Raw genomic sequence first — 15,859 nt, 5'->3', positions numbered from 1 at the left:
TTCGGCAACCGTGCATATTTTAGGGTTGATTTTCTCAGAGAGTCGATCATTACAGGTTTATTCTATATCAGGTTACTAACATTTTCATGTTCTCGTAGTACATCAACATTGGGTTTTCTCCACTACGAGTCGTGGTGCGCTCTACATCGCCATACCGTTCGCAAAACTCTCGGTGGGTCATGACCTTGACACTCTTATCGTTGCCAGATCCACGGCACACCAACAAATACATATCTCGTAGCAGTTCGAAATTGGTAGGGAAGAAAATGTCAAACCAGCCTGGCTGAACCATGTAAGTGGAACACGGAACCATGGTGCCCTTGTATCGTGTCTGTACAACGGGAGCATCCACGCCTTCGACAGCGTCAGGTAAGGACGAGAAATCGGATAGAATCAGTCGATGTTGAGGGAAGTAAGTCTTGAGCATTTGAAGTAGCATGAAGAGTTTGGTGGGAATGAATTCTGGGGAGGTCATATTGGGGGCAATAGGAAGACTTTTCAAGAACTTGTGCCATAGTTTCCGGGACAGCACAGGACTGAGATACCGTGTTTGCTTTCGCGTCTGCAGATACTGTTGGATCAAGTTATCTTGTAATGGTTCGTATAATTCGGTATAATCGCCTTTGCTATCGATGCTCACAATGCCCTGATACGGCTGTAACGTCTCGAGATCATATCGGATCAAATCATGCGCAAAGTTATCCTATACATGCCTGTCAGTCAATACGGAACCCCTGGCGGCCCGCCATTATTTGTTGAATCCCACTTACAATGACCTCCATGCCGAGGAAAAAGCACTGATCAGGGACGGTGACGTTCCAATCAAAGATACTCTTGTTGATCACCTTGACACAATCATGTCGCTGACTAACGTCGCGCATATCCTGAAGTCCCATTTGCTGTTTCGCCAACATGTCTGAGATTTCAATGATATTGTATTGTGTACGTTTGTAGACCGAAGGTTCGAATTTCTGAATATAGTCGAGGATATTCAACATGAGAGTACCGTTACCCGCACCCATTTCATAGATGATCAAATCCTTGTGCGGATACAGATTCAGCTTGTATTCGGAGACCATGTACTTTGCAATGGCATAACCATACCAGGGCTACAAACGGTTTTTTGAAAGCAAAGATGTTAAAAATCAATATGTTTGGCGACGGATGGGTTGGTGGGTCAGGTACAGCTTCTTTTTTCTCTAAGGCTTCTTTACCTTGAAAAGTTCGGTGGGTGTATGCCATACTTGTCGCGCTACGTCGTCTACTTCGTCGGCCTCACCTTCCATTTCTCGATAAAGACGTGCCAAGACGTTCATGAACTCCAAATGGTCTTGCATGGCGTTGAAGTCAAAATCAGTTTCTGGCGAGAAAATGACGGCTTGCTTTGAAAAGTAACCGTACTTTGGATTATAAAGCGAATCGTCAATAAAGTCTCTCACGAGCATTTTGGTGCGAGTGGGTGGAACGGTTAATTTGCTGGTGTCTTTGGCAGTTTTTCGTGGATAAAACCGACGAGCTTTGACTTCTTCTTCGTCATCTTTGGCGAAGAAAGGAGCGAATATACTGGTAGGTCGAAGCGTGGTTTCTGGTGCATTTTTGGCATTGGTAGCCAAGCAGCGGTAACTCCACGGTCTAGTTCTGCGTAAGCAGTTGCGTACTGTGGCTAGATTCATGAGTCAATTGGGAACCCTATTTCAACGCCCTTTTGTTTTTTTCTCTCGTCAGTTCCTGCGCCCGATCCCCGAAATTTTACGAGTCGCAGCTGACTGTCAAAACAACAAAGAAATGTATAATTGAATAAATCTGAACCAAAAATTTTCTTCCCCACCACAGATCCCTCCCCTCTCTTGCGATCCATCATACAAAATACAATAGTTGAGAACAGTCTATGTACGGATAGTGAATAAACTTTACTGTATTACGTGATCCAAATCGAGATTTCAAAAGTAAACGAAGCAGATACACGGTGTGTACGAGCAATATTACTGAACAGACACGTTATTCAGTAGTACTATAAGATTAGAGAACGCCATGATTAAAGCAAAGACTGCTAACACCCTCTCATATTCAATATCTTCCTACTCTGAAGAATGATTGCACAGGATCGGATGGAAGGGTGCAAGTAAAATGCGCTTGTAAGCTGTCAAAAAGGCATTGGGAAAGCGCGAAAAAAAAAAAAAAAATTATGACCGAGCCCATAATCTTATTTTCTGCTATCCTACCTTTTCACGCTATATGATAAATACCCGAAGACAAAATACAAAGCTGGTTTTCCCTTGCATAGCGTCATTATGTATTCATTTCATACAGGTGAAAAAAAAGGGAGTGATCGTCATGTGTCGTTTGCAGAACATCAGATAAACCAAAATAACGATGTTAATCGAGATATTCCTTATAACAAATAGAGAACATACGATCGCCCTTTCTGTCGAAAGCAAAAGCCACGAAAACCCTTCCCCCCACACATAAAAAAAAATAAAAAGAGAAAAATAGCAAACATCCCTTGTTTGCAGATAAAAGTGAATCGTAACAAATCAAAGAAAAGAAAACCCTTTTATTTTCCGGGCAGGGAGGCAGAATCAGAGACAAATGACGACCAGTGATTGCCTCGGTTTCAGAACATCAATCGAGCAAGAGTTTGTTGCAATCGAGAGCGCAGAGAAAAAAGGAAGACACAAAAAAAATAGCGAGCGTTCTTTTTTCGTTTTTTCGCTCTTTTCGCGATTTCCCGTACTGTTTTGATTTTTTCAAAAACAAAAACAGCCAAAGAAGTATTGGTAAGTCTTCTCCTTTCAAGACACATGTCCGTGTAACAACGCGGTGGCAACGTTGTCATCGGAGTGCATTTGTATTAACCTTTTTTTTCATAATTCCAATTCCCGCTCTCGGTTGCTCTTCTGTTTATTTTTCAACCTTTTCAACCAACTCTTCTCGAATCACGACACGAAAACCTTCTCATATGCAATCCACTTTTTTCCTACGATCACTTACGATTATCTTACTGAAATTACGCATCATGCAGTACCTATTCTCCAGCGTACTACTTGTTCATCACACATCCAAACCATCCCGTCGTTCGCTTATTGTTATTTCGCTTAATTGCGGGGCTTCAAGTTGCAATGTCACAAAGTAATGAGCTCTTTCTTCCTCTTCTACATTTTTTTATTTCAAGCAATGGCGATCGATGGCATCATACGGGAGAACTAATCCAAGCCGTTTTTAGATTTTGATCTACGTTCAGCCCCGCAAGCCGAAGACCAAGGTCAAAAGTCACAATCCAGTTCGTCGCAAGCAATACGGCAATGGATCCCTCAACAAACAACGAATCGATTTCCGGCACCGAGGATCTACGAGTACGGGCCTCAGCAAGTGCAGGAAGGTGACACGGCCAATGTCGGTCTTTCACTCGTCAATGTCGAATTAGCGTCCATGTTACGCATCGCTTTTGGCTCTTGCGTCCTACCTACCCGCTATTTCACTGTCAATCCTTCGTCCAACCTAGTGTCACTGACAGCTCTCGTGCCTAATTGGCAGCTGACACAGACGGCTGACGGATCCCGTGTTCCAGTGTTTGTTGTTGCATGCAATCCCTCGGACGGGCAGGAGGTTCTCGATAGCTGGTTTGCAGGTCACATTGATTATTATATTTCGCGGAAACGGTCCTCGGCTGAATTCAGAGTCGATTATGATGCCTTGGCAAAACGAACTCGATCCAACGAACCCATACCAGGTTAGTCCCTCTTTCCTTTTTTGACCTTGCACACTTTCACCTTTGCTCTTTTCTTTGCTTTCCGAAAATCTCCTCTACCTCAAAAAAAAGAGACACAGATAGGGAAAACTTTTTCTGTTTTTGTACTCTTTATTATTGTTTTTCAGCGTCGATGGGATTTATCGGTTCTTGCTTTCTTTCTTCCCCCTCTTTCCCTCTTTTCTTCTCTAATTGGTGATCTTGTAGATCCTACAGGAGCCGCCGCCGCAGCAGCAGCTTATATGGTACCTGGGTACTCTGGCTACTATGGTTTGCCACCGTCACCGTATATGGGTATCCCCGCAGCTCCGCAACAATCGTCCTCGCAACCTTCAACGCGGTATGACGGTAAGTGAAATCACTCATCGGAAGCTATCCTATTTATTCCAATTGCTGACCAAAACGATCCTCATCTCCGTTGATCATTGGCACCTATTGTTCTCTACCGACCAATCAAAATCCCTTTTTCCTTTTACGCCATTTTTTCCTGTTGCGCGCTTTTTTTCTTTTTTTTATTAGATCCAAATGTCGCTTCGGCACAAATGATGGGTTACCCTTACCGATCTACTCTTGGATCAGAATCTGCGTCAGGATTTGGTTACGGGCAACCGGATCTCTCTCAGACCTTATCCACCGATATGAGTTCGCTTGGAGGCGCGCCGCCGCCGCATTCATCGCTTGAATCCTCCACTTCATCCTCGTACTTATTACCCCAGCAGCAACAGCAACCACCGCAGCAAACATCACCCCATCTACAACGCCATCCCGGGCCTCCTCCTCACCCATCCAATGTATCGCAATCCAGTTACATCGAACCGGCCGTTTCAGCCGCATCTCAAATGTTGCCTGGCATGGGAGTCATGGCTACGACGCCATCCACCTCCTATTACGACCCATTCGCCAATATACTGAACAAGGCTAATTTGCGCGTCGAAGGCAATCTCGATGATATGGTCCAAAACTGGTCCGCCGAAGAATGGGAGAATCAGCGTCGCCTTGTCCGATTCTGGCGACGACAAGAAGGCAACGAAGTCATTTGCAGCTTTGCGCCGGTTCAGCTACCCCCGGACAAACGACAACACCCTCAGAACATTATTGTCGTCTCGTGCATATATTGGAAAGAGAAGAATGACTATTTCATTACGTCCGTCGATTGTATCTATCTCCTCGAGAGTCTTATAGGAGTAAGATTCACCGTCGAAGAGAAGAACCGAATACGACGAAACCTCGAAGGTTTCCGGCCCTTGACGGTGAGCAAGCTGAAACCCGACAGTGCTGAATTCTTCAAGTTGATCATGGGATTTCCGAATCCCAAACCACGCAACATTGAAAAGGATGTCAAAGTGTTCCAATGGAAATCATTGGGCATGGCACTGAAGAAGATTATCAGCAAATACACCGCCAGCTACAGTAGTACGGCCAGTGTCAATCTCGAAACGCTGAATGCTACCAGTAGTCCTGGCCCATCAATGTCACAACCGTTACCAGCCGCATCAGCATCGACAGCGACGGCGACTTCTGCCGCACCGGTATCAGCAGCACCCACCACCACCGCGCAGCCTACTAACCAGCCCACCGCTACTTCTCCTCAACCTGCCGCCACTACCGCCACCACTACTACCGATGAAAACCCACCAGAGTCCTCACCGTCTTAGACCGTTCACTACCCGCTTAAACCTAGTTCTTATTATATTAATCATTTAGCTTTTTTTTTCTTTAATCTCTCATGTACATTTATATCTGGAAGGTGCTTTGTAAGATAATGAAACCATTATCGGGTAATCGACCTCATTCAGCAAACACATGATTACAATAGAAGTTATTTTCTACATTGTGTAACCTCTCGTTTTATGGAATGACGTTTCCTCTAAAGTGAGATGGCCCGCTAAGAAAAGGATGACATGATCTAACAAACCGAATTATCTTGATTTTAATACAATGCAAATATCAATTGCGTTTCGGGTGATTCAAGTTGAAAGGGAATAATACAATCCCCTGAAGAAAAAACTGTGTGGATTCAACCTTGTAATATATCACTCTCAAACCGAGTGAGACAAAATCGTCCGGTTATCGGTGAATGTGAATTGTCAGGCTAATATATCAGTCTATAGTTAGGCTACCAAAATGTCAAGGATGCGTGGAGTGATATAGGAATGACCGAGAGGAGTATTGGAAAAATCTAGCCTGTATCCTAGAACCTGGCTTTCTTTCAAGGATGACGACAGTGTTATTACGGCCTTCATCGAGGGCTTGTGCCCCGCATCATGGATATTGACAAAGGCGCCGTTCAAAGGAGAAAATATTTTTTATTCAGCTTTGTAATCTGACTGCACCGTATGTGAAAGAGTCGAAGGGTCATTAAACTACGCAATATGATCTCTCAAGGTGACTGGCTGGGAAAATAATCGATTTAAAATGTAACACTGCCACCCTCAATTATGCTTTTGATGCGGAAGAAAACTTCATAATCAAGAGAAACCGGCAGAGCGATTTTCAGTATACGGGATTCCATGCTCGATCTCTCTGCGGCGACTTGGTTTATGTGTTTGGAAGGACACCATATCGGTCCTTTTTACTACCGAAGGCTTCAGAATCAGCAAAAGATGACTTTTACACTCATACCGCTCCTCTCATCAACCGTATACACCTATGCAGCCAGTTTGATTTTTGTGTAGCCGTGTTGAAGTCGATTGCTTTGCGGTCAAGGTGGCCAAGCCGTATAAATTTGAATTCCATTCTTGTGAAAAGACAGAAACGAGTGACAACCACGTTCGCCATCACGAACAATCACATTTGTTATGGAAACTCCATCCTACATCCTGTGCCAGTTTGTTTCAATAAGAAATATCTTAATTTATTCTTGAAGAAGTGTGCTAGCGACGTTGGGAACTTTTGGAGTTGTAGTTGGAAGATGATCATGATCAATATCGAGATCCTCCGCAAGTGTAGATTGTGGGCACTGAAGATAGATCAGGTTTTTATTCTTGCGATTTTGTGTATTTATAGTTATTAGCTGTCTGTTTTGATCATCGGATAACATTGCCTATTACGGCTTATACTCTGTGGCGGAACGCCGCCACAGAGGATGCAGCGATGGAGCCGTATTCTTTATCCGACATGGTAGGTCTTTTGCTCTCTTGGCGCTGTTGAGCTTTATCAGCTCCAGAGTAGTGGATGCAATATTTCTCGTAGCATTGTAAGATTGCTACTATATCGTCAATCTGACTGTGATACGCGAGAAGGTCGGCAAGAAAAAGAAGGCAAACGGATAGGAGACTGTTTCAACAATGTGTGCAGCTCCGGAGATAATTGTATCGCCATGTAAAATGTTGCTTCGAAGCACAATGTGTAAGAAACAAGTATAAGCCATTATTCCTTTCTTTTTATTCTCTGAACGCCTTACCGACAATTTGAATTGCTAAGCAACCTTGAATAGACCATTGATCGATTGCGTTCTTTGTCAGCATTTCCAATCTCACCAGATCCTTTGATATTGCCTGCTTGTTCTTTTTTCTGCGACAATGGCTTCACGTCCCACAAATCCAAGAGAGGCATCAAATAAAGTCCGTCCGACTCCAAGATGCGGCAGTCGAGTGCGTCTGCATAAAGACTCATTCAAGTTCATAAATATGGAATATTGATACTTACCATCGAAACAGTACAGCTTCGACAGGGTTATCGCAAAGTGGTGATAAGAGCGTGCCAGATATCTGTGGCGCAATTCTACTTCCATGATATCCTCCTTGAGTGCCTGCTCTGGGAGTTTCAAGTGAAAGAAATGCATACAATGCTGAAGTTGATCGGATGACCTTGGCTTCAGTGCTTGTTGACTTGCGAGCTAGCGAAAGACAGGAGGTCGATCTGGGCATCCAAACGTGTCGCCTTTCCCCGTCTGATGTTGTATTCCGACGTGATCATATCCAACACGAACATCATCAATCCGACCTCTCATTTGACATGGAATACTCCCTTCCATAATTCCGGATATCTTTCTATCGACCATCGTCTCCTCCTCAGACTAAGACATCGTTCTTCCTATCGGCAACTCGCCTTAAAAGAGGCGATTACTCAGGGACCATATAAATACCTATCAATGTTCATTGTGAATAAAAATCATATTTTCAGTCTCGTCGACATTTTGGCTTTACATTCTTTGACGGATATATCAGTTGTCTCCACCAAAAAGGGCTCTTCATATCTAGGTGCCAACGATCATCTCATACAGATAGAATGCTGGATAATGCCCTTGAAAATAGGATAGGTATATGAGAAACTCTGTCTTTCGGCTACTTCATTTGCATAGACATATTGACTCACAAGATAAGTTGTCCATGTTCAGTTCGTGTTGATTGATGATAGCCGTCATTTAAAATGCATAGAACAACATGCTGACATCCACATCGCCAATGTGATCACGGTTTGGAGCTGGGCATTGAATCTTTGGCGCCGCATTCATCACATTCGTTGTATGCATCTCGCCCCGTGGTGGTATTGTCTCCGTAATGTTATTGTCCGATGTGGAGCTGTTATTCTCAGTAGTGTTGGTGTCTTCCTTGTGATGTTGTCCCCAAGGCTCTCATGTACATATTTCAAAAAATATAGTACTTGACACTCCGGCTGACTGCACTTACATCTCTTTTGGAGATAGCTGAATCGTGTTGAACGGAGCGCAACACGCCTTGGTCACATTCTGTACTTGATGTGTCCATGACTTGGAATCCCTGTAGCTTGTCCTCGTCCTTATTCCGACGCTAAAAGTAAAGTATAGCACACATTGAGCACATGAAATGCATGTATGAAATTTTTCAACTTACGACAAGATCAGCATGTTCAAAGATATCACTCCATAGCTTTTGATCGTAGTTGATTCTATTGAAGTACTGTTAAAATGCTTGGTTTCAGCAATGCAATACCGTATGAAGAAAATACCTAGGATTCGACCTTGACCATATCGGGTATTAAACGCCGTCTTGGGAACGTCAGAGGCTTGGATCCGCACTCGGTGATACCACTCTTCAAATCGAGACTTGTAAAGTAGGATGCTCCCGGAGTTGCTCTAGGCACCCATCGATACGTGGGAGTGGTGCTTATTACAAATATCTCTTGTCCTCCCATATCGTCGTGAAACAGTTTTTCCATGCAGTGTACGAAGTACCAGGGGAGTTTAAGTGGATACTTGCTGCCCACACGCCATTGTCTTTTTTGTCAGTCTTTACTAACTCGTAGAAATCAGCGCGGGTAGCTTTTGTGGATATTCACAATGTTGTTCGTGACCGGGGTACATTGTGAATGCATGCAGAGCAGAGGAGAAATGCCGACGAAGGACTTGTTCACCTTAAGAATGTGTCCTTTGAGTTTATCAAATTTCACGTAACTGAGAGTAAGTTTCTTACCGCTAGTCTCTATATCTTTTTATGCCTACTTGTACTGGGGAAACGTCGAAAGCGGTAGAGGCACGGCAGCTTGACTGTTACGGTCCGACTGCTCACGTTCTCCAGGTTGAAATTGCCAAAGAAAGGGCACCACTTGCACGGCCGAGTTTGCCCTTTGAGGGCGCGATGAAGACACCCATGCGCAGCACTTGCCGAACGCGCTCTTCTGCTCATATTTGACGTTGCACGCCGTCTCTTGTATGCAATAGACAGTAAAGGTAATCAACCCTTGCAAATCCAGGCCACGTTGGTCAAGCAGGTAATATCGAAAAGCGTCGCATTGCTGAAGTGCTTCCAGGACGCGAAGGATATTGTCTCTATCGGACCAGTGCCTCCCTGGCGAAATCAAGAGCGACAATATCGTAAAGTTATAATAAAAGAACTTTCATCATGGCCTTCAAATGGAATAACTTGTGGATGAGCAACCACAAGGTCGCCCACAAAAAAAGAAGAAGGTGAAAATTGACAACCTAGAACACTCGCACGCCTTTTTTTTTCTTTTGCCATGCCTGATACTCGAAAAATGCTCCACGCTTTGAGGAGAAGGTCGAGCAAAATGATTGGACAGAGAAATTCGGAGCTCATACTTATTAGCCACATCGCTCAACGATTGTTATTTTTTCTTCTCTCTCAAGTCACTCCGTGCCGTTTCACACGACTTCTTTTCTTCTTCTTTTTTTCTCCATCTTTTTTCTGAAGAAAGTCAACTATTTCTTAGGCCACTAGTAAAGATAACATCGACTGATGGATCCACGTAATCGCCACCGCTTTGCACCGTATGATACACCTAATGGAGGTAGACCCTCATTTCGCGCGCCACCGATGGATGACTATTATCCAAACGAACGCCCAGGCTTCGCTCGAGGCGGAGGAGGAGCCCCGGGTCCCATGATGAGAGAACCGCCACCTTCTCACCTCTACCCAGGGAGAGGAAGAGGCAGAGGAAGGGCAAGAGGAATGAGATCTTATGGCTCTGATTCTTTTAGAAAGCCTTTTCGACCCAATTATAATGATGACTACTCAGTACCTCCTCCATCTTCTTTTGGTCCTCGCTCGCGAGGAAAGCAAGGCATGAGAGAGAATGGTAAGAGAGAACCACTTTAAACCAGCGCTTCATCGTCTGTTTAGATAAAGAGAAAGGAGAGAGAGTGAGAGTGAACCGAAACCCCAACCCGTGCCCGTTGAAAAAAGAGAGAGAATGAAGTACAGAAAGACCAAAGCAATTACAGTACATTTTGGAGCTGGAAAAACCACACAGAGTCCATCTTCACTACCGAAAGCCATCCAACCTCCCACATCATCTTTGGAGAGAGAGAGAAAGAAAGAGCGCGCATCAAAAATCAAAAAACATAACAAAATCCATGATGAATGCTCTCAGTCGCGTTCACTTCCAAGTTTACCCTACAGCCGTCGCTTTTAACTGACTCAATTGTCTTGCGTTACTTGCTACAGTCTTTTTTCTCTCGCTCTCTTACTCTCCGTATTATCTCTTGGACATTGAATGAACCGAATAACCATCCAAAGGAAAAAACTGTGATCAACCAACCATTCTTCACTCTAGGATATGAGCGCCATAAACCCCGTGCAAAACCTCCGCATGAGCCAACAAAACCTCCATATGAAAGACCCTGTCGAACGCTATTCGTGAGAAACGTAGAGGTAAAAAAAAAATTGCATATGTGTTCCGCACATCTTCTACTTCGTTCTCCTTTTTGTTATTCTCATTCTAAACCCGTTTTTATCTACCGATGCCAATCTCACTCTCGATAGTATACCATCAAAGCCAACGAGGTACTTGAACACTTCGCCAAATACGGTGAAATCAAGGATTTCTATGACAGAATTGAGAGTCGCGGCATGATCTTTGTTACCTATGTAAGTAAATTTTAAAGGGTTTCTTTGCTGAGATCCCAATGTTTTTGACGATGATGTTGTAGTATGATGTGCGAGCTTCGCAGCAAGCCAAGGAATGCATGCAAGGGACCGTTTTACATGAACGTGCGATTGATGTTCATTATTCCCTACCGAAGGAAGAAGAAGAGGGAGAAAAATGCACTCGAGAAAAGAACCAGGTACTTTGAGGAAGAAAAAAGGCCATGTCAGAGATGGTTGAATGAAATACTGAACCCATTACTGTATGATGTTTTCTCTTTCTCTTCTTGTGATGAACAGGGCACATTGTTGTATACCTTGAAAGACACGAATATCGTTCTGCAAGATGAGGAACTTTATGATTACTTTGGTCAGTTTGGTGATGTCAAAGTGATTCGCGATGCTCATTTCAGAAAACATGATGGAAGACAGCATGCTGGACGGTAAATATGACAATGACATTGGGGTAATGTTTTATTACGAGTGACGGAGAGCTCATGAGATGCAATCATTAGACAAAAATTCGTTGAATATTACGATTCTCGCGATTGTGTTCGAGCCTTTGATCACACCCACAATAAACCTTACAAAGGCGGGCACTGGGATGTCAGCTTTTTCTGGGATCATCCCAACAAGTAAGTTTCACTGTTCTCCTTGATATCATTTATTTCAATTGTGTATTTACTGTTGATGGTAGGGATCGACATGAGGCCATTGCCAAAAGAAAAGGAATTCAGCACGACCGACAGCGACAGCGTCCTCCTCGTTATTCTACCGATGATGATTCGAGATCGATAGGTTCCAGATCAGGTTACGGTGATGTATGTACACAGAACTTGTCCTTTTTTGTCCATAACACGGATGATCTTAACCAAGATTGTCATTTTCATCAGCCGGCCAATATGAATTATGGCGCACCTGGACCTGCTCCTCCCGTGTCATCGTATGGCTCCGTGGCCCAACCTCCTACTACTGACCAAGCCTCAATGCCTCAGCAAGCCTCGGCGGCTCAAGTGCAACAACTTTTGGGCTTATTGGTAAGTTTGATGGCACAAAGGAATGTTCCATGCCAGAGATCCAAGTATCTAATGTTGTTCTAGACGCAAGCGGCTCAACTGCAACAACAGCAGCAACAGCAACAACAACAACAGCTGCACCAACTACAACAGCAGCAGCAACAACAGCTACAGCAACAGCACCAGCTACAGCAGTTACCGAATCAGACAGTTTCTCCTCCACAGCAATCGATGCAAGCTCAACCACAAACGTCCTATGCTCCACAAACGTCCTATGGTGCGCAATCGTCTTATGCTCCACAGTCGTCTTATGCTCCACAACCGTCCTATGCTCCACAAACGCCTTATGCTCCACAAATGCCCGTCTCGTCGGTGAACTATACGGAAGCTCCAGCCCAACCGTCCATGCAACCTGGGACTCCGTCTTTAGCCCAATCACTGGCGCAACTGGCAAATGCAAACCCTGTTCAGCCAATGACAACAGCACCACCAGCGCAGCAACCTGTTTCTCAATCGATGCCAAGCATGCAGACGGTGGCGGCGTTAAGTCAACTTGCGCAGCTATTGCAGGGTCAGCAGCAACCGCCATTAACTCCACCTCAACAAACCTCGTATGCCTCTCCTGTGGGTGGATCGGTTCCTGCTGTAGCGCCTCCAGCGTCCGTGCCAGCTCCAAATCCGGCACCGACGAGCTCTTCACCCCAATCTACTGAATCCGGTCCTGAATCGCCAATAATCTATTATTTTGATTCCAAGCCGTCAATGAAGCCGTAAGATAGATCATGTATAATTTTTAGCCCAATAGAAGCATGGGAATCGCTTGGCTTTTTTCTGCCCCATCTTCTTCGCGTCATATAATCTCCCTTCTTTTTTCTTTTTCCGTTTGAATGTCTTTGTATTCATTCTTTGGTTGTTTGCTGATTGCGTATGGCCCAATATTGTCTATTTTCTTTCTTTATATTGCACGCAATGCACGGCATGTATTGCTGATGGTTGCAAGGTAAAAGAACTATTCTCATACACATGGCTCTCATGCTTTCATTTTGGATCGGCTAAACATGGTGCTTGGCAGCGCTTTTTTCTGTCTCATTGCGCTACTGTTATCCAGCGTCATTTGGTACTTTGCTAAAGCGACGCAGTTCAATCATGCTGTAAGCATTGTGTACAGCATCACCATCCAGGAGTTACTTCGGTGGTGCTTCTTTAGATTACTAATGTGAGTCCTACATGGCATATGGGACGATCGCATAAACAAAAAGAGACTAACAAAATCCAGTCGCGCCGAAGCCGGTTTGAATATAGTCTCCGTGAACCCCAAGTCTCCTTTCAACCGATCCATGTTTGCCTTTGGTAAGAAATTGATACGCTGCTATACCCGTCTTACACTTGCAAAACAAAGCCACAGTCTAACTAACCCCGTCTCTAGTATCTGGGTTCGGGTACGCGTTGATGACTTCTTTGGTAAGCTACATATCACTCCTTGTTGAATCCATTGGACCAGGAGTGATTATGTGCCCTTCGTGCCCCCAAGTTACTGTATTCTTTGTCTCGGGTAAAGTGTTTTTCAAGTCAAAGTATACGATGTATTTGGATCAGGATTAACGCGGGTATGATTCTAGCTATTACTACCACTTTATTTTCCCTATTACATATGGCGTGGATGATGATAGCTTTTGAAGGTTTCGCCAATATTACCCGATGGCGAGGAGTTCTTCAAGTCATCTGGGTGGTGGCTTCTCATTACGGAGCTTCTTACGCGGTAAAAATCATGGTTCATTCGCGGATTTTTACCCTGTCTCATTATTGTTCACAATCATTTAGACTATGATGAACGGTTCCAGTACCATTTACCTCGGTTGCGTCTATGCCATCATCGTTTGTATGGTGCTACTTTCTGTCTCTGTGATGATTGTCGCCAAGACGCTCAAATCCCGGTATAAACTTTTGATCACATCCATTCAATAGACTTTCATGACCCATATTTTGTATTCTAGACTTGTTGTAAAACTCGATTTAATTCGTTGATGACATTGACTTTCCAGTCGACCATCTTTATCCCTCTCCTAATAGAAATCTCGAAGAAAAAAAAAGAAATTCTGTGGATATGTCTTGTAGGTAGAAAAAAGAAGTGTTGTATATATATATATATATATGTATATGTGTGTCTTGTGTGTATATATTGTTTTGTGGGGAGACCGCCTGGACTCGGACAATAAGCAACCGATGAGATGAGAAGTGAGAGGATTATAAAACTGTATAGGTGCCCTACTTTTTTTTTTTTCTCTTAAATCTTTTTTGGTTTTCTTTTTGGCGGAACAGGTTCGATTAATCCAAGTCTAAATCCATCATGTCGGTATCACTGTCTGTATTGCGTTGTGATTGATCTTGCTCTTGTCGTCTTGCGGGACTCATGCGCGATTGTCCGCCCGGTCCCCATGTGAATGCGCCAGGGATACTGGTAGGCCATGCTGAAGGGGACATGGTCGATGGTCGTTCTTGTCTTCCGCCACTGAACCACGACATGGTAGAAGCAGGTGAGTTGACGTTGCTGCTGTTGCCATTGTTTGCTGCGGTTGAGTTCGTATCTGCATTCATAGGCGATGAGGAATGGGTGGTAGGACCCTGTCCTTCCTGCGACGATGACTCTGGACGAGAAGATGGTTGTGACTGATGGGCTGACCCTTGCTGCTGGTCTTCTGACGGCTGAGTTGTCGTTGTCGGTGCCGTCGTTTCAGAAGAGGGAGGTCTAGTTGGCTGATCCGAGGAGGCTCGAGGCTGAGACGGAGAGTGAGAGGATGGATGAGGACCGTTCTCGTTATTGTTGTTGTTTTCGGTGCCATCATTTCCGGAGGTATCTGGGTTGGGTGAAGCGGCGTTAGGATCCACGGCGTGGCGGCTATTTTGCAAATCACTATGTTAGTCACCGTGCTCACTTCATAACCGTCCTTCCCGAGTGTGCGTAGTATCATAGTAACTTACCATACAGGACAGGTGCCATTCATTTTCAACCACGGTTTGATACAATCTTCATGGAATATGTGTTGGCAGGGTAACTCGATTACTTGCTCCACTTTGGCAAACTCATCTTTACACACTGCGCAATCTGCCTGTCGACCTAATATATCCCAATCTTAACATTTTCCATTCTCTTTCTGTGTGTAATTCTTGTTCCTAAACTTTACCTATCTCCTCTTCAGTCAAACTGCGCTTTTTTAGGGATTCAATGACTTCATCGGATGCAGGTGGGGGAGCGGATCGACTGAAATCACAAACGAGGATTTTTAGTATGGGGTCCTGATGAAGGAATCGATGCCTGACGATCTTACCCTGCTGTTTGTTCCATCAATTGTGTGATAATGTTGTCTAGTGCATTCTGCGAGAATACATAATCGTTGGGATTGCCAACAAATCCGCTCGTCATTGGCGCCCCCGTCAGTGCACCGAGGAGTTGGAATATGCTGCAATCAAATCAACACAACTTTTTAATCAGATAAACCCCATCACTGCAATTCTTTGCCCAAGTGTCCTTACCTCTCCAACCCAGTCGGTCTTTGTTCATCGTTTTGTTCGCCGCCTTCGCCTTCGCGCTGCGGCGCTTGGTCGCCTCCTTCCTCTGTACGAGTACCCGTGGGAGTTTGTCCGGGTGCATTCATTGGCCGTAACCGCATATTGTTGTCCATGTAGAAAAGCATCGGTTGTCGTTGGACGCGTTCTTGGCCCGGTTCCGCATCGCCGTGGTCATGACGACCGTCTTCTCCCGTATCCATGGGTTGCGAATCGCCGAAGGTTGT

General features: G+C 44.5%; 7 protein-coding genes across 7 annotated transcripts; 3 read left to right on the top strand and 4 right to left on the bottom strand.

Moving 5' to 3' along the window:
- Window positions 1-67: 67 nt before the first annotated feature.
- Window positions 68-1,673, bottom strand: BYT42DRAFT_545779 (S-adenosyl-L-methionine-dependent methyltransferase; the record flags this gene model as incomplete). The annotated part of the gene is made up of 3 exons (XM_051565836.1): window positions 68-703; window positions 771-1,109; window positions 1,215-1,673. The coding sequence occupies 3 exons, from the start codon at window positions 1,671-1,673 to the stop codon at window positions 68-70; spliced, it is 1,434 nt and encodes a 477-aa protein (XP_051423772.1).
- A 1,225-nt stretch (window positions 1,674-2,898) lies between these two features.
- BYT42DRAFT_568732 (uncharacterized protein) lies at window positions 2,899-5,461 on the top strand. Its single transcript, XM_051568210.1, has 4 exons — window positions 2,899-3,129; window positions 3,224-3,730; window positions 3,956-4,096; window positions 4,268-5,461. The coding sequence occupies exons 1-4, from the start codon at window positions 3,120-3,122 to the stop codon at window positions 5,401-5,403; spliced, it is 1,794 nt and encodes a 597-aa protein (XP_051423771.1). The 5' UTR covers window positions 2,899-3,119; the 3' UTR covers window positions 5,404-5,461.
- A 1,415-nt stretch (window positions 5,462-6,876) lies between these two features.
- Window positions 6,877-7,799, bottom strand: BYT42DRAFT_326253 (uncharacterized protein). Its single transcript, XM_051563042.1, has 3 exons — window positions 7,397-7,799; window positions 7,152-7,273; window positions 6,877-7,080 (listed from the first exon to the last, which is right to left on the bottom strand). Exons 1-3 carry the CDS (start codon window positions 7,615-7,617, stop codon window positions 6,965-6,967), a joined length of 459 nt encoding a protein of 152 aa, XP_051423770.1. The 5' UTR covers window positions 7,618-7,799; the 3' UTR covers window positions 6,877-6,964.
- Window positions 7,800-8,114: 315 nt separating this feature from the next.
- Window positions 8,115-8,887, bottom strand: BYT42DRAFT_613730 (uncharacterized protein; the record flags this gene model as incomplete). Its single annotated transcript, XM_051571774.1, has 4 exons — window positions 8,115-8,300; window positions 8,380-8,499; window positions 8,563-8,628; window positions 8,690-8,887. The coding sequence occupies 4 exons, from the start codon at window positions 8,885-8,887 to the stop codon at window positions 8,115-8,117; spliced, it is 570 nt and encodes a 189-aa protein (XP_051423769.1).
- A 1,964-nt stretch (window positions 8,888-10,851) lies between these two features.
- Window positions 10,852-13,257, top strand: BYT42DRAFT_326131 (uncharacterized protein). The gene is made up of 7 exons (XM_051563041.1): window positions 10,852-11,055; window positions 11,118-11,252; window positions 11,353-11,495; window positions 11,568-11,687; window positions 11,750-12,089; window positions 12,153-13,068; window positions 13,177-13,257. The coding sequence occupies exons 1-6, from the start codon at window positions 11,038-11,040 to the stop codon at window positions 12,840-12,842; spliced, it is 1,446 nt and encodes a 481-aa protein (XP_051423768.1). The 5' UTR covers window positions 10,852-11,037; the 3' UTR covers window positions 12,843-13,068; window positions 13,177-13,257.
- On the top strand, window positions 12,555-14,376 carry BYT42DRAFT_326119 (gamma-secretase subunit Aph-1). Its single transcript, XM_051563040.1, has 7 exons — window positions 12,555-13,068; window positions 13,141-13,284; window positions 13,345-13,418; window positions 13,495-13,620; window positions 13,688-13,827; window positions 13,890-14,002; window positions 14,063-14,376. Exons 1-7 carry the CDS (start codon window positions 12,956-12,958, stop codon window positions 14,091-14,093), a joined length of 741 nt encoding a protein of 246 aa, XP_051423767.1. The 5' UTR covers window positions 12,555-12,955; the 3' UTR covers window positions 14,094-14,376.
- Window positions 14,339-15,731, bottom strand: BYT42DRAFT_326113 (uncharacterized protein). Its single transcript, XM_051563039.1, has 5 exons — window positions 15,600-15,731; window positions 15,395-15,546; window positions 15,251-15,327; window positions 15,048-15,183; window positions 14,339-14,964 (listed from the first exon to the last, which is right to left on the bottom strand). Exons 2-5 carry the CDS (start codon window positions 15,487-15,489, stop codon window positions 14,394-14,396), a joined length of 879 nt encoding a protein of 292 aa, XP_051423766.1. The 5' UTR covers window positions 15,490-15,546; window positions 15,600-15,731; the 3' UTR covers window positions 14,339-14,393.
- Window positions 15,732-15,859: the final 128 nt, after the last annotated feature.

This window comes from Radiomyces spectabilis (assembly GCF_025331425.1).
Source record: "Radiomyces spectabilis strain NRRL 2753 chromosome Unknown BYT42scaffold_6, whole genome shotgun sequence".
Classification (NCBI taxonomy): Eukaryota; Fungi; Mucoromycota; class Mucoromycetes; order Mucorales; family Radiomycetaceae; genus Radiomyces; species Radiomyces spectabilis.
Note: the sequence above shows the minus strand (reverse complement) of the source record. Positions and strands in the feature narration are given on the sequence as shown.